At 48.0% G+C, this 21,186-nt stretch overlaps 2 protein-coding genes across 3 annotated transcripts; one reads left to right on the forward strand and one right to left on the reverse strand.

The window, feature by feature from the left end:
• Positions 1–313: 313 nt before the first annotated feature.
• RAD51D (RAD51 paralog D) lies at positions 314–13,880 on the reverse strand (the record flags this gene model as incomplete). 2 transcript variants are annotated; one of them, XM_084236672.1, is made up of 10 exons in its annotated part: positions 314–382; positions 548–712; positions 2,795–2,865; positions 2,993–3,083; positions 5,582–5,677; positions 6,154–6,288; positions 6,533–6,614; positions 13,075–13,193; positions 13,407–13,468; positions 13,799–13,880. In XM_084236672.1, 10 exons carry the CDS (start codon positions 13,878–13,880, stop codon positions 314–316), a joined length of 972 nt encoding a protein of 323 aa, XP_084092798.1. The 2 variants fall into 2 exon arrangements, with proteins under 2 accessions (XP_084092798.1, XP_084092797.1); XM_084236671.1 differs by lacking the exon at positions 314–382 and having other exon boundaries at positions 458–712.
• A 1,518-nt stretch (positions 13,881–15,398) lies between these two features.
• On the forward strand, positions 15,399–20,713 carry FNDC8 (fibronectin type III domain containing 8; the record flags this gene model as incomplete). Its single annotated transcript, XM_084237690.1, has 4 exons — positions 15,399–15,607; positions 18,238–18,607; positions 19,877–20,113; positions 20,561–20,713. 4 exons carry the CDS (start codon positions 15,399–15,401, stop codon positions 20,711–20,713), a joined length of 969 nt encoding a protein of 322 aa, XP_084093816.1.
• Between the last annotated feature and the right edge of the window lie 473 nt (positions 20,714–21,186).

The raw sequence follows: 21,186 nt of genomic DNA on the forward strand, positions 1-21,186 counted from the left end.
TGTAGTGTAGACAGCCATCTCTCTGAATTCTTGGCCCCTGCAGGAAACATGCAGAGTGGAAACAAGGGAAGAAAACTTGGCCCCAGCATGAATTACCAGGCACTTCCATCACGGCATCCTCTCACCTGGCGTCTATTTTTTCCACAGATCCAGCAGCTGAGCCAACCAAGATGTCTCTTTTGACTGGCCCAAGAGCTTCTACTGTAGTTCCAAATGCGAGGTGCCAGTGCACAGCAGGCATCACCGTGCAGGAGAGCTGGGGCCTCCACACCTCTCTCTTGCCCAGTCAACAGCACAGCTGTATCTGATCTGCCTATAATGTTGGACTCCGCTCTGGAGCCCCCCAAGTCCCAATGTCTACCGTCTCCTGGAAACCTGTTGGCTGCAAGAGACAGGAGGGAAGGGTAAGTTTTTGAGTTAAGCAACCCAAGTAGGTAGCCTCCTTGGTTGCAGGGTCTCAGCATCTGAGAGTTCCTCTAGAAGACATCTTGGGCACAGAGACCAACCCCCGAAGGCTGATTCCTGGCTTTCCCCTGGGGCTGCTCACCAGACGGGGAGATTTGGTCAGACGCGCCATGCGCTGGCTGCCTGAGGTTCCTGCCCCTTCACCGACATCCAGGAGAATCCGGGTGCTAGGCACAAAGCTCCAGGAGCGTCCGAGAGCAGGTTTGAGCTTCCCACTGTCCCTGTCTCGGGTCATATGGTTGGTTACCTGTGCAGAAAGAATGAGGCTTACAAATCCACAATGCTAGTATTGGGGACTGCACTAGCAGCACTTCCTACTACTTCATTTAACAGATGAGAAACTGAGGCTCAGTGCAGAGAAGTGACTCCCCCAAAGCTCATTAACTTCTCAACAGCAGGTCTGGCACCAGAACCCTGGGTTCCTGACTTGTGCCACCTGTCCCCATAGAACAAAGAGGGCTCACGCTGAACTCCAACCAGGCAGCGATGGGGCATGTGTCTGGGAATCAGCAGTGCTGGCTACACTTTCCTGAAGGAAAGACAACAGTGGGTTTGCGTCTTATACCTCTAATCCAGCAGGCAGCCACTCTGAGACCTCTCCATGCCCTTTGTGGCAGTGGGGGTGGGGAGTTTTGGAAAAGGGGTTCAGGTCTAGTCAGTTAACTCTGGTCTGCCAGGCTAGTCATGGGGAAGCAACCCGAGCCACAATATCCTCTCAATGATATTCCCCAACCTGGCGCCACGACAGGGATATGGCTTGCGCATCACTGAACTCTGACTGCCCGAGCCAGTCTGGCACACAGAGGTGATCACAGAGACCCTGTGACCCAGTAAAAGAGCAGAATAGGAAAATCAGCCCTCTTCTACTGCCCTAAGGAGCCACAAAATTAGTATAACCTTCTCGGAAATTTGGCAATGTCATATCTAAACACTTAGAAATAGAGGTATCACTGACTCAGTTGTCATATTTTTAGTTTGAGGGAATATGAGATGTTCAAAGGTTGAGGTATAAGGACATTTACTGTAGTTTTCTTTATAAGAGAGGAAGCCAGTAATGACTTAGAAGCTCCAAGTCAAGAAATGTTCAGATTGTTACGGTGTAACAGGGCTTGGTAAACTATCGTCCACAGGAAATTTGGTCCCCAAACTGTTTTTGTAAATCAGGTTGAACTGGAAGACAGCTATGTCCATCTGCTAAGGTGTTATCTACAGCAGCTCTCATGCAGGGCTGAGTAGTTGCAACAGAGAACACATGGTCATAAAGCCTCAATATTTACTATGTGATCCTTTACAGAAAAAGTTTGCCGACCCATGCAACACGGGCATTAACTAAAATAATATGTAACTGTTAAAAACAGCATTTTCAAAGAATCTATTTAAGACATGGAAAATGGAATGAGATACTTTTTTTAATGAGGTTAGAGTTTAGGTAGAAAGTTGGTTAAAAGTTTGTATATATATATATATATGCAGGAAAAAAAAGTTTATGGAGATATAAAAAATATTAATATGTGGGCCTCTCTGGTAGCGCAAGGGGTTAAGTGTCAGCACTATGAAGCTATCAGCAGCTACTGCAGCACAAGTTTGATCCCCGGCCAGGGAGCTACCCATATGGAGTAGCAGACCTCTCCTCTCTCGCCCGCTACTCCCCTCAGCAGTGTATTTCAGTAGATTGGCCTGTTCTGCTGCCCACTCTGTCTGTGATGAGTCCTCTCACCCCACCTTACCCCCCCGAACCTCTGGCCTAAACCACAGCTCTTGTATGCATAAATAAATAAAAATAAATCTTACAAATTTGAATCATATATTTAACTATTTTTTTACCCTTCCTATGAGAGCATGCAGATTTAAAAAATTACATCATAAGCAGAAAAAGTTACTTTAAAAGCATAAAGATCCCTCTCTATGAATCTCTGAAAAAGGTAAAACTACTGAGACCAGATCAGTGGTTGTCTGGGGCTGAGGGACATTTCTGGGGTGATAAAAAATATTCTAGATCTTGATTATGATGAGGTGACAAGACTAGATAGGATGGTATATGGTAGTCAAACCTCAACCAAGGAGAAAACTAATCCACGTGAATATTAACTCAATAAACTGGACCTAAGGAATATAAAAAGAAACATAAGACAGCCCCTTATCCCTTGGCTGCTTATGGCCTGATCCCTCCATAGGTGTCTAAATGACACTGGGAAGTTGGGCTATGAGCCCTTCCTAGAGGACCACTTTGGGGGTACAGAGACTACTGTTTAAGAGAAATACAGAGATTCTAGCAATTAGATTCATGTCTCCCCTTGAGCAAGCATGCTAGCCAAGCCCACTTCCTCACCACCACTGCTACGTTGAGGTCCCGGGCTAGGGTCTTCAGCTCTCGGGCCAGCTGCATCATCAAAGCCAAACCTGAAGGAGGAGAAACAGAGTGGAGGGCAGCAGGGCAGTAGGGACTAGGCTGGCTGGAACTGGATTCCAGAGCTGGGAGGCGCGATCACATCCCCCTGACCCTGGGCTCTGATAGACCACCACTCACCTTCCCTATGCTGACCTCCCAGAAGTGGGGAGACCACTGCAGTGACTGAGTCCACGACCACCACCTTCACAGTCCCTGAAGAACCGCTTATCTGGGGGATTGGGAGGAAGCAGGTGAGGTGAACCAGTTGGCCTCTAGGGAACACCATTATAGAAACTGGTAGAAATAACCTCCCCAGGCCCCAGCATTGCCCAGCATCACAAAATTTACGCAATATCTTTTTTTACCCCATTCCCATTTCTAAACTGCAACAACAGTTTACTGAAGACTTGGGTGGACAGACAGTGTAAATCACAAGATATCACAGATACCCTGAAACAATTAAATTTGAGAAACCCCTGCTCAGTCAGGGACTTTCTCAGTGGCCATCTTCCTCCTTACAGCCCGCCTGCCCAGATCCTATTAAGCCTTTCTTCTCCTTTCCTGATTCCCTCCTCTGCTAACTTCTGAAATCCCTGACTTCCTTTGCTGAAGAGTTTAACTTCTTTCCTTCACTGTCTCCTTTTAGATCATGTCTCTAGGCCTTCACCTTCCATAGCTGAAATGGCCCCAAACAGGATCAGTTATTTCCCTAAGAGGAACTCTGATGCTACGTGTTTAAGTCAAAATTTGTTGTCTGTACACAGCATCAGTGTCTTCCTAATTTCTCTGGACTTCATCAATCCTTCATGCTTTTCTCTCTCCTCCCTTATTCCTCATATCCAAATCATTTGCTGATTGTTTCCACAGTGCTTATTTCCCTTTTCACATAGGCCCTCTTAGAGATTCAGCACCATTTGCTCTGTCTTTTGCACGTCTTCCAGTTACTAACTCTTGGCCAGTCATCAGCTTGTCTAAGGGAGGATGGCAGAAAAGAGAGAAGCTAATCGGCTTAGCCGTTCCTTACCATCTCTAGGAGAGCAGGGTGAAATCTCTGGCAAAATGGGACAGCAAGTCCTTCTCTGCTTGTCACTACAGAGCTACCCTAAGGTGGACCCCTTACCCCCACCCTCAGGTAGTTAAACACTCCCCCTGACTGGGGATGAGTACTGTGATGCGCTTCTGACTTTTAATAAAATGTCAGAAGTGTTGGAATGTCACGCTCTGGATTAAGCGACATTATATGACAGAGGTACTAGGGTGTCACTCCTATGACTGCATTATGTTCCATGAGGCTGCGTGTTGCAGCCTCTTACTCCTTTGCTGCCTTTAAGAAGCAAGTGGCCAGGCCATGAATAGCCAATGGGTTGGGCCATATGGCAAAGAACAGTGGGCAGCCTCTAGGAGCTAAGGTGGCCTTTGCCCAACTGCCAACAAGAAACTGAAGTCCCTTGGAAATGAACTCTGCTAAGAATTCTGAGTGAACTTGCCAGCAAATTATGTGCCAACTGAAGCTCCTGATGAGAACACAGCCCAGCTGACAACTTGACATGGTCTAATGAGACCCTGAGCAGAGGAACCAGCTAAGCTGTGCCCAGACTCCTGACCCACAGGCACGGTGAGGTAAGAAATATGTGTGGGTTGAAGTCACTAAGTTTGTGGTAAAGTTTCTATGTAATAATAGAAAATAAACCATCTGGTGGCCCGCCAGATAGATAATGCTGAATAAACAGCTCAGATTTGGCCTTTGTGATCTCATGTCTCAACACAAAAGTGGGTCATATACAGTGATGACTCCTAGGGCAAGTAGTGGTTCAACTATTATATTCTAAAGTTTGCAAAAATGATTTACTCTATACACAATCCTGAGTATGCCTGTGGGACCATGTCATGCTTTGGGGTGAGGAGGAAAAGCTTAAGATGAGTTAAACTATTCTTTCTAGGGTGTCTTCCAAATTGAATAGGCCAAAAATCAGTGCACTGAATCCTGCATGTAGCAGATGTACCAGGGTAGCAACCCAAATGCCATTCCAAACCGATCTTCCTTGTTAACAAGACACTGAGTGTGCTCAGGTATTGCACAGAAATCTCCCGGCTTCAAGCAGGGCAGACCCAACCCCTGGTCTAAGATACACACATATTGCAGTTTTAGCCAAGTACATATAAGGGGAAGAGAAGAGTCGACTAGTGGTTTCTGGAGAATTTTTTTTTCCTGATGAAAGGGAAGAAGCACAGGAAAGAGGCATTTGTCTTGCACTGCCGTGAATGTGGATGTGTGCAGACAGATGCCAAGCTTTAGTGCCCATTTTGCAATCATGAGGGAAAAGAGCAAGAGAATTAGACACACCAACCTAGAGTCACAATATTGTAGGTCTGGCAACCTCCAGGCTCATGTGAGATAATTAAATGTCCTTGAGATAGAGGGTCCATCAGACAGTCTCTTACTTGCAGTTGGAAATAATACTAACCAATGCAATGGGTAAATGCAGGATGATTATGACATGATCCTTGTGCAGATGGGGCTTACTGTTTAGTGGGGAAATGGGGCATGTAAACAATGAGGTGTATGAATTAAGCACTCAGTAATTCCATCCTGGGAGTAGCCAGCACAGCTGGAGTCACTAGATTGCATATCTGCATTTCCAAACGGACTGTAGTAGGACACCTGCCCACATACTGATAGCACCTTACTTGCTGGCAAAGCAGGAATGAGCAGAGCAGCAGGCTCACCTGCTGGGCCACAGCACCTCGGAGGTCCTGCAGCACATCAAACATCTGGAAGATGTCAAATGCACGTACCACCTGGATCCTCTGGAGAGCACCTGCCTGAAGGGGTGGGAAGAAGCAGGATAATATGGTCAAGCACCTTGAAGAGGGTTATTAAGACTGAGAATGCAGAGGCACTTAGATACAAAGACTCAGGTCTAGGATGGCAAATGGGCTTTGTCTAATGGGCCAGTTCTCACAGGAGTGGCTGAGCTATAAAGTCAAGTGGGAAAAGAACACAGTGGGAAAGAGTGATAGGGCTGATTAGTGATGTCTGCCTTGGGCAAGAAATGGGGCAGAAACACAAATGCCCTGGGTGTTTATCAGCCCTGAATCAGGGTATGCAAGGAGCTGGGAGGGTTTCCTGGAAGAATCACTGTGCTTTTATGATGTCACACTAGGGGTGGTTGGAAGAACACAGAACTTGCTGTGCAAGTTTCAATGTCTATTCGTCCAAATGACCAGATTTCTTACAGTGTAAGAGATAATGGAGTCTTCCTGTGTCAGACCCCCAAAGAAACCCAGCTGCCTCTTACCTGCTCCCCCTCATCTGGAGTTCGGGCCTGGAGTAATTGGAGGAGGCGGCAGGCTGTCAGCCCTCCATTAGAATCAATGTACAAGACATTCTGCTGTAGGCTGTAAGCCACATTTGCAGCCACACAAAGACAAACCTGAGTAGAAGCAGGGCAATGGGTAACCTTGAGCCCTCAAAGAGAGCCCAGAATGGGAGCTCCCCACCAAATCCTGCCCAGGTCCCAGGGACATGAATGGGTCAAGTGCAAGCCCTGCTCCTCTTCACCCATCTTTTCTCCTTATGCCCTGAGCCCACAAGTACACTGGCTGAAGCTCCCCCCAAGGAATCCAGGGCTATGCACCCACCTCCCCATTCCTCCTGGCTGCTGGTCACACAGGTACCTGGGTTTTGCCACTTCCTGGGCCTCCTACAATTTCCGTCACTTCTCCAGTATAAAGACCGGCATCGAGCAGCTTGTCCAAGCTGATGGCAGAAGAGAAGAGAAAACCCAGGGGATTGGATGGGAGAGGAGAAGGACCCAAGAAGAAAAGCAAGATATTCCTTCCAAGCACTGCTTCTTCCCAGAACATTCCCAACATCTCTGGCCAGGAGGCTTCTGCTGGTAGAACTTTCTGGAAAGAGGGGATGGCTAAATGTCCTCTGTCCCTCCTCCACTCACTCTCAGTTTTAAGATCCTCTCTCTAGAGGATTTTGACACACTTCCATTCTCCATCTCAGCCACTTGTGGGTTTTCTTGATAGCATTTCTCATAATTTGAATTTTTTCTTTATCTTTGAAATAATTATAGTCACAGGAATTGCAAAAAAAAAAAAAAAAAAAAAAAGCATACAGGGAGGTCCCCCGTACCTGAGTTTTCTCTGATGGAAACATCTTGCACTATGAGATGATTATACTACAGTACAATCCACAGAAGTGGATTACTTCTGTGTGTATCTGTGTAGCTCTATCATTTTATCACACGTGCAGGCTTACGTAACCGCCACAACCAAAATACAGAACATTTCCATCACTATCCTTTTATAGCCACACCCCTCCCCCATCCATTCCTAATCTCTGGCAACCCCCATTCTAGTCTTCAGCCCATGATCACTATTTCAAGTATGTTACACAGAATCATATTGTAGATGACCTTCGTGACTGTCTTTCATCACTCAGCATCATTCCTTTAAGGTCCATCAACAAGTTGTGTGTATCGATAATTCCTTCCTTTGTATTGCTGAGTAGTATTCCACGGTAAGGATGTACCACAGCTTGCTTACCCATTCACTAGGAAGGATATTTTGGTTGTTTCCAGTTTGGGGTGATTTTTGAATAAAGCTGCTATGAACACTGGTATACAGTTTTTTTGTAGGAATAAGCATTTCTCTGGAATAAATGTCTAAGAATACAATTACTGGATTGTATGAACCAGCCACTATTAACCAGTATACTATACTACCAGTATACTAGTATACCATACACTACATACTATACTACTATATACCGGTATACTAAACTACAATACTATTTCTCCTAGTGACTATGTCACGTTACTTTCTCACTAGCAATGTGTAAGTACTTTACCAGCATTTGGTGATAATAGCCATTTTTATTTTAGCCATTCTGGTAGGTATGTAGTAATATCTTCTTGTGGTTTTAATTTGCATTTTCCTAATAAGCATATTGAACATCTTTTCATGTGATTATCTGCCCCCTGTATGTCCTCTCTGGTGAAATGTCTTTTGAATTTTTTGCCCATTTTCTAATTGGATTCTTGCTTTACTGTTGAGTTTTATGAATTCCAGATGCAAGTTCATTGTTTTAATGTATGGCTCGAAAATATTTTCTCCACTCTATGACTTGGTTTTATTATTTTTTTTAAAAAAAAAGCTAAAGGTTTTAAATTTTTTTATTAAAAATTTTATGAAGCATTTTTTATGATTATACTTTCAGTGTCAAGTCTAGTATCTTTTGCCTTCCCCTACGTCCCAAAGATTGTCTACTGTTTTGTTCTAAAATCTTGATAGTTTTACACTTTACATGAAAGTCCATGAAATATTTTCAATTTTGTATGATGTATGGATTTTAGGCTTAGACGTATTATCTGTCCTGTCCAATAGCTCCACCACTCCTGGATCCCGTTCCTCATCACAACAAATGTTCAAAAAAGCTCTATCCCTTCTCTGCTAAACTGCTTTCGCACATTTGTCAAAAATCAATTTGACATATTTGTGAGGGTCTATTCAGTATTTCTGGGTTCTCTATTCTACTCCATTGATCTGTGTCTTCATCAATAACATGCTTGTCTTGACTACTGCAGCTATACAGCAAGCCTTAACATTTAGTACAGCAATTCCTCCAACCTTATCCTCCCTTTACAAAATTGTTTTAGGAGGGCCTCCCTGGTGGCGCAAGGGGTTAAGTGTCAGTACTATGAAGCTCTCTTATATGCATAACTTGATCTTTAAAAAAATATTTTAGTTATTCTAAGCCCAAATAGTTATTAGAATAAGCCTGCCCATTTTTTAAACTGCCTGGACGGGGATTTGGGTAGGAACAGCATTAAACCTATAGATCAATTTGGGGAAGAGTGACATCTCTTACTATGTTGAGTCATGAACACAGACATGATTTAGGTGAAATTTTAAATATTTGGCATACAGATCCTATACTTGCCTTGTTCTATTTATGCCTAGGGATTTCACTTACCACTTTGCAAATGGTATTATATTTATAATTTCCATTCTCTCATGCTCATTGTGAGTATATAGAAATGCAAGTGATTTTTATGTGTTGATCTTACATCCTGCAACCCTGCTGAACTCACTTACTCATTTTAGGAGTTTGTAATTATTTTCTATATGCTTGTTTTGGTCTATTTTCCCCCATTTGGCTCTGTGTGCCCTGAGTCAAGCACTGGGCCAACACTATTATAATCCCAGCACTGGCAGAGTGCCTGACACATAGGAGGCTCACAATAAATGTTCCCAGAGAAATGAGCGATACTGTGTGTTAGTTTCTGTATTGTCAACACTCTGCCTGTAGAAGGCTTGGTATGAATTTAAGTCATGACCAGTTAGGCCCTGAAACAGGTGATTGCCTACTGTCTACTCTCCATGCCCTGCCCAATGTGTGGATTGAAGCTTCTCCTCCTACACTGTAGCCTATACCACTGCCTGTGTCCTGACCACAGCACTCCTGTCCTAACCCTTAATCACTGTCACAGGCACCAGTCCTCTCACATGGTCCTTCAAGACTACACATCCCCCCTCTGTATGCTAAGTAGCACCTCAGTAAGCACTTCATTTCTTTCAATTTCATTATTCCAGGATTATGACCACAGGTCCCCGTCAGTCAAAATGCTGTTACCACTGCAGTCCTGTGGCTTCTTGGGATAACTGTGTTCACCCTGGTGAATAAGCACCCAGTTTCTGCTACTCCTGGATCCTATTCCTCCCACTGGGGTCAGAGATACCCCCTCCCCTCACCCCAATACAGCAGTGTTCTTCTGACATGGTCACCAGACCAGCAGCATCAGCATCACCTGGGAAATGGTTAGAAATGCAAATTTTCTGGCCCTGCCCCAGACCTGAGGAATCAGAAACCCTGGTGGTAGAGATGGTATCTGAGTTTCAATGAAGCCCCTGGGTGATTTGGCCCCTGCTCAAGTTTGAAAAACCATTAGGCTAGACTAGTGATTCTCAACCCTGTCTGCATTTTAAAACCACCAGAGGAATTTAAAAACAGAGACCTATATCAGCAGTGCCCAATTTTCTCTGCATATTGGAAATACTTGGGAGTCTCAAAAAATACTGCTGCCTGTGTCCCACCCTCTTCCTTCCTCCCACATTCTCCCTCCAGAGAATGCGATTTAATTGGTTGGGAGTGGGGGACTTGAGCTTCGGAATGCTTAAAAAGTCCCCCAGGTGGGCCTCCCTGGTGGCGCAGTGGTTGAGCGCTGGCTTGTGAAGCTGCCCGCAGCCTCTGCAGTGCCGGTTTGATCCCCAGCTGCCGGGCGAGGGTCCTACATGGCATGCAGACCTCTCCTGCCGCCCGCTGCTCCCCTCAGCAGTGTACTTCGTCAGTCTGCCTGCTCTGCTCTCCCCTCTGGCTCTGGTGAATTCTCTCACCCTCCTGCGCTTCTGACTGTATCCAGTGCTTGTATAAATAAATAAACAAATCTTTAAAAAAAAAAAAAAAGTCCCCCAGGTGATTCTAACATGCAAGCAAGTTTGGGAAACATTGACTGATACCAATTACAATTTCTAAAAGTGGGGCCCAAGCACAAATATTTCTTAAACTTTCCGATGATTCCAATGAATATCATGGACTAAATCATTGATCTTGACTCTCCAGTGAAGAGTCAACCATGTTCTTGGACATGAGGATCACTCTGCATAAGAAATTCCCAAATCTACCTCCCAGCTGACTTTGCTCACCTGTGTTTTCATACCATCTCTCCTAGAGGGGCTTACCTATCACCTCTAACTCAGCAGGTCAACATGGAGAGAGACTTCTACCTGCCTTGTAGAGCAGATGTGCACTTGGATTTTACCACTTGTTTTGAATACAAGTGATTTCTGGGATTTATCATCCTCCCTTTCCCTCTGCACTGGCTTTTGTTCATTCAAACATTACCTGAAGGCCTCATATTGCCTGAAGGCTTCATTCTAAAAGAGGGGATACAGAGATAAAGAACCACCTATTTTCCCCACCCCACCCCACCCATACAGCTTCTTCCAAGGCACGCACTACATGCTCTCTTGTCCTCAGAAAGATTTATACTGCACTTTGGTACTGAAGGCCCTAAGAAGGCCTACAAAAAAGAAGTCTGCTTGTTTGGAGCTACCCAAGCATTTCCTAAACCTCTAACTACAGAATCTCCCTGTCTTCCAAACTTACACCCACTAACTGTGCACAGAACACTGTGAGGAAGACTAGAAACCCAGTGAACTACCCAATGCTTCACATCTATATCCCACCTGGTAGGAAGGTAAGTCGCATATCTTTAACACAGCTCCAGTGTCACTGCACTTATACAGGACATAGGCCCTCACACACCACCAGCACTGCAACAGCCTTCCCTGGCCTCAGCCCTGCCTGTCCCCCAGTCCCCCCGCCTAAAGCTCTACTTTCAGTCAATACGGCCTTCCTCGAGGCAGGCAAGAGCTAAGTTCTCAACTCAGGAGAGGAACGGACATGACTTCAATGCCTGGGCTGTCACGTACGTGATCTTGAGCAAGTCATTTAACCTGAGTCACTGTTTCCTCATGAGGAAATCTCATCACCTCATGGTGATTGTGAAGAATATATGAAATGAGAGCCTCCCTGGTGGCACAGTGGTTGAGTGCTGGGTTGCAAATCTGCCCGCAGCCTCTGCAGCACCGGTTCAATCCCCGGCCACCAGGCGAGGGTACAACATGGTTCACAGACCTCTCCTGCCACCCGCTGCTCCCCTCAGCAGTGTACTTCGTCGGTCTGCCTTGTTCTGTTCCCCGCTCTGGCTCTGGTGAAATCTCTCACCCTCCCGCGCTTCTGACTGTACCCAGTGCTTGTATAAATAAATAAAATCTTAAAAAAAACCCAAAAACATGTAAAATTAAAAAAAAAGAATATATGAAATGAGGTACAGGCATGGTACCTGGTTCTTGGAAAGCACTCTCAGAAAGCCCGGCCTTTCCTAGATGCCCAAGGCCAGCATCCTTCACAGAGCTTTCCAGAACCACTCTGATCTCCCCTGCAGTCACCCACTGTAGCTGCAATGCTGCCAGTTTATAACTTGACTGCTCCTTAAATGCTTCCTCTTCCTATTTGGGTTTTATAAGCTCCCAAGGCCCAAAGGCCAAATCTCCTTGCTGTTAATCATTCTCTCCTTGTGCTGCCTCCACTCCTGCTCACTCCTCTCTGTGTTCACCTGCTCTTATCTCTGTTCAGTGGACCCCAGAAGCCTTGCCTTACTTGTACACATGTCATCATCTGCACACATCTGTGATCTAGTAGGCACTTAGTGAGGACTGTTGGACAAACCTCACACTAAGCACCCAGTAGGCACTCAGCCAGTGCTTGATGACTGCATGATCTTGCCAAGAGAATGTGGTATGGAAACAGCAAGGCCCAAACCAATGGAAAGACCATTGTGGTGGCAGAGTTCTTCCTCAAATTCTACACAGACAGTCCAGGTAAGAGGTCAGACTCCCTCTGCAAGAAACTGCCTTGTCTTTCAACTCTTTCCCTCTCCAAACAATGTGGCAAAATGTCACTATTCCTTTAAGAGGCTCTCTGGCTCCATCCTGCTGCAGAGTACCAGTAATGAACCAAGTTCTGGATCCAGCACCCCAGCCCTCAGTCCCCACTTCTACCACTTGCTCTTCTTGGGCAAACTCATGTGGGATTAATAATCACTACTCCTAGGGTCACCTATGAGATTATATGTCCTAGAATGAATGGCAGGCACATAGTAGGCACTCAGAAAATGCCTACATGGCAGAGAACACCGCCATGTTCTCTCTTGCCCTATGCTTAAGTGAAGTGGGAGTTTGGGCCAGAGAAGAGTTGGTCTGATCTGCTGAATTATTAGAAACTGACATCTTAAATAAAAGGACAGTGGTTTTGCCCCCAAGGGGCCATTAGGTAATGTCTGGAGTCATTTTTGGTTGCCATAACAAGGTAGGAGAGGTGCTCCTAGCATCTTGAGAATATAGAGGCCCTGGATGTTGCCAAACATCCTAGGAGGCACAGGACAGTCACAGCTCTCCCCCCACCCCTCCCACTCATAAATACACACATATCTGGAAATGTCAGGAGCAAGGCTGAGAAACCCTGTCTCCGTGCTGCCCTTACTGCTGTCTGGAAACCCTGCTCTCTTCAGATGCAAGCGCCAGCAGCAGAGCTGGAGGCAGCCTCTTCCTCCTGACCGACCCCCTCCCCAAGTCCACACACTAACCTTCCAATGCCGGTGGACAGGATGGCCGTGGAAATCTTGAGTTCCTCATAGAGATCGGCGCCATTGAAGGGGAAAGCTGAGAACTGAGCCAGCAGCACCCGCCTCAGGGCCACCAGAGCCTGCGAAGGGGTGGCGGCAATTCAGGGTCAGGCAAGCGCACTTGAACCCAAAGCAGTCCCGAGCGCTCTGCCATACCCGTCAAGGGAGGGGGCACCCCAGAGTCTCGTAAGCCCCGCCCCCCTTGGCAATCTCTGGGAACCCTTTGCTACCCTGGTCTCGGGGACTGACATTTCCAGCCACCGGGGTGCGGACTGTGGAGACGGCCAGCTCACCTTGTAGGACAGACCACATTTCTGGGCTACCTCCTCCAGGTTTGCAGAAACCAGGTCCACCACTGCAAACAAAACACGTGTCTTTGGCCGGAAGGGAGGCGGGGGACTTCCCGCGCTTAGCCTGAGCTGTAAAGTGGGGTAACAATTCTACTGGGAGAGGTAGTCTCAGGAGGCTTTTGTGAAACAACCGCCGCAGCACCTGGCAGGTGCGGGGTCCACATAGGGGCTCCGCCCTTCAAGGGGCTTGGTTCTCCCCACTGCTCCTTCCGGCTCCTCGGGGGGAGCTGGGGCGCCGCGAGCGGCCGAGAGAGGGGACTGCCCGCTCCCGGCTGTGCCTGCGCGGTGGAGGCCGCGCCCGCGGGTGCCCAGCTGTGCGGCGCGCGCGCGGTCACCTGTCTTGATCCCGCCGCTGCTCAGAAGCTGGACCATGTCCTGGGTGAGGCCGGGGCACAGCCCGGCCCTGAGCACGCCCATGTTCTCGGCGGTCCCGGGCCGCCCGTCGGGTGGGCATCCGCGGGGCCCTCGTCTGACGCCCCCCAGCGCCCCTTTCCGGCTGCGAGAGGCGGCGGCGGCGCGGTGGGCGCGCACCCCAGCCGCCTGCGCCCAGGCCCGGCCGCCCTCCCGCTCGCCCCGGCCGCGCCGCCCCTTCCGGCTGCCGGGCGCCGGGCCTGGCCTGCAGCGCCATCTGCGGGGCGCGCGTTAGCCCGCGGGCTGGGCCGAGACCCCAGCGGGCCCCGGGACCAGAACCCCGTGGCACCCCGTGGCACCCCGCGCCCGTAGTCACCCCCACCCTGTCCCCGAAGTCGCGCGCTCGCGCCCCTTTGAGCCTCCCGGCTGCCGTTCTAAACGCTGGCCAGAAAGTTGGACAACCACGGACTATCCCAACAATTGGGGTACCTCCCGTTAGAGAAAAACAGTGAAATAATCCAGAAAATGACCCATTATCCGAGAGGCGTAAGAAGCAGCAGAGCACAGAGAGGCCAGCCACTTCTCTGCATTTTCAACAAAAGTTTCAAGAACTCAGGCAATATGATTTGGTATCTCTTGATGTTCTTTGCTTTTTGCCTCATCCTTTGGAAGAAATGAAACTATTTTGCAGGGTTTTCTCTTCACAGCCCAATCGGCTAGGTGCTATTTATATTCTCATTTTGCAGATGGGGAAACTGAGGCTCAGTGGGTGAAGTCAATTGCCAAGTGGCACACGCAGTAAATGCAGAGCAGGCCTTACAGTGGATAAATCCACACCTCAGTGCAGAGCTCTGCTGTCCTAAAAGGCCCCTGCCCAGTCCGCCCTGCTGTCCCGGGAAGTTGTATGTTTTGCTGCTGTAAAGTGGCTTCCTTGAGAACAGAAATCATGTATGGCCCATCTTTGTTTTCCTCTGCAGGACCCACCATTGCCACCTCACATATGAAGACACCTGGGGTAAGGATGTGGCACTTTTCTATTCTAGCTGTAAAATCTGTATCAATGTGAGCTGTGAGCTCCTTGAGCTATCTGGGTGCTCTCTGCCTACACGCTGCACATACGGGATTGCCGCCTAGGATTTCTGAGTATAGGGCCTCAGCATTTACAGACAAAGAATCACACTCCCAGAGACCCATTCTAGCCCTGCCAGCCTGCCTCCACGCACAGGTACCTTTCTCTCACCATCCTTCTCCCCAGAGCAGCTCCCACAGGCACAGGTGGTAAGGGTCCTGAGACCTTCGGAGAAGGGCAGGGCTGCTGTAATCCCAGACCCAGAAGGGCCTACGGGTGATGTAGTCTGTTCCTGAGCTCCGCCCGGCTCCTCACACTATCCCTGGGCAGCTGCAGCCTCAGATCAAGGGGGGAGGCTGGCCCCTAATTGTTACACTCTGGCATGATTATGAAGTCAGCTGATGGCATCCCCATCCTACCCAAACTAAGGGTGGGTCAGCTGCGCCCAGTTTTCTCTTTCGTTCTGTCAGCTTGGTTGTCCTGCAGGGTGACGGTTGTGGTCCTAAACAAGCCTGATGACATCAGAAGCATTTTTTAAAGTGGGAGATGGGGAGGAGACCATGCTGAAAAAAGAAAATCTCCACATTTTGAATGCACTCGAGCAAATGCCGAAGCCCTTTCTAAACCCCAAGTCTATGAACAGGACTGTCACTACCAAAGGACTCCCACTTTCCGCAAGGGGCAGTTTGGTTAACTTCATGGAGGAAGATTCCATCAATCTCCCGTAAGACACAAGTCTGGTCCTTTCCTCCTTTCTCAGGCCGCAGCTGGGAGTGGGCAGAGGGACTTGAAGAGGTGGTGCTTCCTTGACCTATTACAGCCTGGTCCCTGGACTCTCAGAAAAGAGCAGGTTGTACTATGGATTTCCCACCCAAGTTAGTTCTTGGAGCAGGTAGTCCTCCTGCTCCAGGAAGCCTTCCAGGATTAGTCAGAGGTTTGTCAACTGTGATTCTAACCCTGCTTTGTCTAACAACAGTCCTCACTACCCCACATACCACCACACAGACACCCTACCCAGGCCACTCCCCCCAAGGCCCCTGTCCCCCAATCCTCCCTTTTGGTGCATTTGCCTGCCTAATTATGTCCTCTCAATAGTCTGTCTGCCTTAGGATTGTGGTTTTAGTGTTCTTCCTCAGTGATTCTGGGTTTCCTTTATATCACTGCATAAAACTCTTTGAGCACCTACAAGATATCTGGCTCAGTATTAAGTTCTGAGAATGCAAAACTGGAAAGCATAGTACCTGCCTTCAAGGAGCTCACAGTCTGGGGTGAGTGTGTATAGGGGCAGTGAGACTAAGAATAATACAGCACAGTCTGTGACAGGACACCTCGAGAAGCCAGAAGTATAGCCAGAGTGTAGTTAAGGGAGGCTTCTTGGAGGAGGTCATATTTGAGCTAAACCTCCTAGGAAGGTGAGTTAGCCAGTGACGGGGTGGTGGTATAGGTTATGGACCAAAGGAATTATCTGCACAACAGTTTCATGGGTGTGTAACCTGTTCAGTCAGACACAAGCCTGCACTAAACTCTGCTCTGTTTAATGCTTTGCTGTTACAGACTTGGAATTCCTAAATTTTTTGAAGAGGTCCCCCAAACTAGGTAGCTGGTCCTGATTATATAAAAGGGATATGGTGTCCTTTCCCTAAGGGCAAGTAAGCAGTTATGGCTGAAATCACACTGCTTGTAGGAAACTTCATGGTATAGTGGGAAAGTCTCAGGCCAGGAGCCCAAGTTCAAATCTGAGTTCTACCACTCAGATACTTAGTCGCAGACATGTTAATTAAGATCCGGGACCCTCAGTGCCTCCTTTGCAAAAGCGCAAACACCCACCCAGCAGGGATGTTGTGGAGATCAGAAAGAATATTAAATCCTGCATATTGCCCAGTGCCTAGCTGCCTTCTATGTCCGCTTCAGCATTGTTTTGTATAAGTAAATCTGAAATATATATTCATTAGGACATCTGGATGAGATCAATACTCACACTTCAATCTACAAAGGACCATCATTTATTCCAGATGTCTACTAAGCGCTAGCATAGGAGGTTTGTGCCATTCAGCAGTTCTCTGGAGGTCAGTGGTGTTGGCACTCAGAGAGGAAAAAATTTGGCCTATCAAGCACTCATAAAGCTGGAGGCTGGCCTGCAGTAAGGGATCCAAGGGTATATGGCAGTTTTTGGACCTGGCTAGAGCACTCTGGGAGACGGGGTAGGATGCAGGTGGGAGGTGCACAGCACTGGCAGGTGTGGCCCATAGGAGAGCTGACTCTCCCTCCAACTCTGTCATCAACTCCTGGGTGACCTTGGTCCTCAAAGGAGTTGTGAATGCTCTCCCTATACCAGTGCTCCTGGGCCTCCCTAGGGGTTAATTCTCAGCGCTATCACTGCTACAGCCTGAGTTTGATCCCCGGCTATGTATTTCAGTAAATCTGCCTGTTCTGCTCCCCACTGTCTCTGGTGAATCCTCTTATCTCCCGCCCCCTTGCACCTCTGGCCTATACCCCAGTTCTTTTATGCAAATTTTTTTTAAAAAGTTCATTTAAAAAAAAAAGTTTTGCACATTCACCCAATCATATTTTTATCTATCCTACTGTTAATTTTACATGTGGTAGATTGATATTTTTGGTTTTTTAGAAAAGATTCATTTTATTTTATTTATTTTATTTATGCACACAAGAGCTGGGGTGCAGGCCAGAGGTGAGGGGAGTGAGATGATTCACCAGAGACAGAGTGGGGAGCAGAACAGTCAGAACGACTGAAATACACTGCTGAGGGGAGCAGCAGGCGAGACAGGAGAGGTCTGCTGCGCCATGTGGGTTAGCTCCCTGGTTGGGGATGGAACTCCTGTTGCAGTGGCTGCTGATAGCTTCATAATGCTGAGACTTAATCACTTGCGCCACCAGGGAGGCCCAGATTGATATTTTTAAAGTTATAAAATCTAAGTAAATTAGTTTTCATATTGAATAGTAAATAAGTATTTTCTTTTAGATACTGTTAGATATTTTCCCACCCCCCAGTAGATCATTATAGTCATCTCCTTAGGGTGTCTGCCCCCAATTTGGAGGACAAGGTTTTAGCAGTGTTTCTCAGATTGTGGTTCTTAGAATATCTCCAAGCAGAATCACTTAAGTATCTTATTAAAGATATTTTCGTAGCCTCTCCAGTCCTATTCCAGCTGGGGACCAGAAATGTGCATTTTTCACTAAGTGCCTTGGTGGGTTGGATGCACTGTAGCAGAGTAATAAGGATCTTCTGAGAGTTCTGGAAGTATCAGGGCCCATTGAGTCAGGCCCAAGGCTTGCCCTCTGGGGGCTGCTTGAGCTGGGATGGCCTTTCATCACCTGTTTTCCCTCCCATCCTAGGAAGCCTATGCCATTGGCAGAGTCTGATTGCAGCTCCGACGACACCAGCATCTCCCCCATCTCATCCACCTTGTTAAATCCCATCAAATTGGCTGTAACCCAGCCCAACAGCAGCTTCTTTGCAGGGATGCTGGAGGGTGAGCTGAACAAACTCAGCCTTTCATCACTGGCCAAGAAAACAGAAAAGGGGAACATGGCCCTCTGCCCCCATCAATCTAAGTCCCAAGTGGCCCCTGGGGGCCTGCTGGACCTCGACAACCCCGAAGCAGACACGGACACCTCTTCAACGCCCTCCGAGTCCTCTGTGGTCATGGATGTGCCAGAGGCACCCTTCATCTGTGAACACACCGTCAGTGATTCCACGGCTGTGGTGCGTTTCCCACCCCCTACATTCGGCACAGGCTTACCAGTAGCTCCCTGTCAGGCACAGAGCTGACCTCTGTGGGGAGCATGAAGGGCCCTACCACCTGTGTGCTCATGTTCATTGTTTAGGAGAGAGGCCATGTCCATGAAGAACTCAGTGAAAGCTGGAAAGGGCTCAGTGATGTAGGAAAAGTCCAGCTCAAGTGCCACCAAGAATTCAGAGGGAAAGAAATATTACTTCCAAGTGCAGAGATAAGCTTGGCTTGTGGGAACATTTGAGCTGGGACACAATGGTAGGATATACATATCTAGCTGGGAGGGCTGGAAGGCATTTTGTGACACTAACAAAGGTTCACTGGTGGGAAAGTGTGGGAGGAAATCCCGGGTTCAAGGCTTCTCATACTTTGATGTGCCTGCCAAGCTGGTCATCTTGTTAAAAGTGAGATTACTGGCTTTAGAAGGTCTGGGGTGGTACTGATGACCACATGCTGAGTAGCACTGTCCTGGAGTACAGGAAGGGGAAGACAGTGGGAAAGTTTGGGGTCACGTTCTTGAAGTCTTCCAATGCCCTAGTTCTAGATTTTTCAGTAGACACCAGGGAATGGCCTTTTGCCAACACTTTGTAATAGGCATTGGATGTAATTTGAATAGTATTTTTAGAAGATAAACCAAAAGCAGCATTGTTGGATGGCCTAGAGCAGTGTTTTTCAAAGTGTGGGTCCAATCAGTGTCATTTAGCAAATATCAGTGTCATTTAGCAAATTGTTAGAAATTTAAATTCTCACACCTCAATCAGAAACTGTGGGGTTAGGGGCCAGCAATCTGTTTTAACAAGTCCTCCAGGGTACTCTGATGTGCAACAAAGCTTAAGAACTGTAGGCCATGATGGAGGAGAAACTGGAAAAGGGAGATCAGACAGGAAACAGCAGGGCCAGAAATCTGAGTGTTAAAAAAACTCTTTGAGATCCTTGGCCAGGCTTGGCAACTCTGGTTGTAGGGTAATATGGGCCCTGGAGCTATTGTTTGAATCTTGGCTCTATCACTTAATTGCTGTGTGACCTGGGTCAAGCCACTTGCCCTCTCTGAACCTATCCCCATCTGGTGGACAAAATCTCTAAGGCCTCTCTTAACTAACAGTTTATAAGAAATAGGGACTGGAGGCACACTGATGTGTGGGGCTGCCCCAGGAGAGTTGCAAATGCTGTGATGGGGGTAGTGGGGATGGGTAAGGGGAGGATAGGCCAGGTCTAAGGAAGCCTTGGGGGTTCTCTTCTAGATTTCCTGGACCTATGCCTTGGGCAAGCAGCAAGTCAGCTTCTACCAGGTCCTGTTACAGGAGGTGACCAGGAAAAATGACAATGAGCCACCCAAGGCAAAGAGTCGCCCGTGGATCTTCAACAAGATCTTGGGGACCACTGTGAAGCTGATGGAGCTGAAGCCCAACACGTGTTACTGCCTCACTGTCCGCGCAGTCAATACAGCTGGGGTGGGGAAGTGGTGCAAGCCCTACAAAGTGAGCCCTGGGAGAAGAGGGGCCCCATGGGTGAGGGAGAGAAGTGTTACACCTAGGGGCTGGGAACACCCTAAGGCCCCTTTGACTTTATTTCCCTGCCCTCTCTTGGGAGGTTTGAGAATTACGTGGGGCCTACAAGAATGCAAACATACTCATCAACATCTGTATAATGTTCATCTTCCAAAGTCATTGGTTAATGGGTTCTTCAACTTAGTACCAGTTGTGAGCGGGGCAGGAAATAGAGGGAAGAGGTTGAAGGGGGACAAAGGAGGGAACACAGGGGGATAAAGAGGGACAAAGGGGGGGCGGGAGGAGAGGCCCAAGCACAGACACAGATTTAATCCTGCCTTTGTGAGAAATGTTTCTGATGGTAAGGCTAAGATCCCATTTAACAAACTAAGGAGTGAGAGGGAAGGAATTCTGAGGGATGTTCTTGTTTCATTTCAGTTTGCAACCGTGGCTACTGACTTTAACAGTTTCCCCGAGAATAACCCCATCCAGATCACGGTGCAGCGCAAGGAACCCCAGCGGAGGACTGTGTCTCTTGGGCTGGAGGACATGCGGAGGTTAGAAGACCTGGAATACCTGTTTCCCTACTAAGGTGGGGAGGGGGCCCTTGGAAGCCCTTCACCTACCTTCAGCTTTGATCCAGAGCCCGCAGGAACCAGAACCATGAAATGTACCACCAGCACCATGCCAGGGAACTGCTGACCACCCCACCAGCCCAGGGCCTGGCATTACTGCTACAGGAATGCCACTCCTGGGCTGGGCCAAGCTAGCTAGGCGTTCCACTCACCTGTAGACAACGCAGGTCAGGCCAGACTTGGCCACTGCCCACAGCTGCTCAGTCCCCTCCATCCCCAGATCTGGGCTGGGTCCAGATCCCTCATTAAAGAACTGCAGGTCACCCCTAGATTCTGCTTCATGCTGTGGATAGCCTCAGCTCCAGTGGCTACCATCCACCTTTCTAGTGTCTGGGTAGGTGGGAAAACAGAAAGCAAGGGTGGCAGGGCATAGGGACGCTACCATCACCTACTGACTGGTTCTGCCAGCACCACCCCTTTCCTTGAGGG

This window comes from Talpa europaea, assembly GCF_964194135.1.
Source record: "Talpa europaea genome assembly, chromosome: 7".
Classification (NCBI taxonomy): Eukaryota; Metazoa; Chordata; class Mammalia; order Eulipotyphla; family Talpidae; genus Talpa; species Talpa europaea.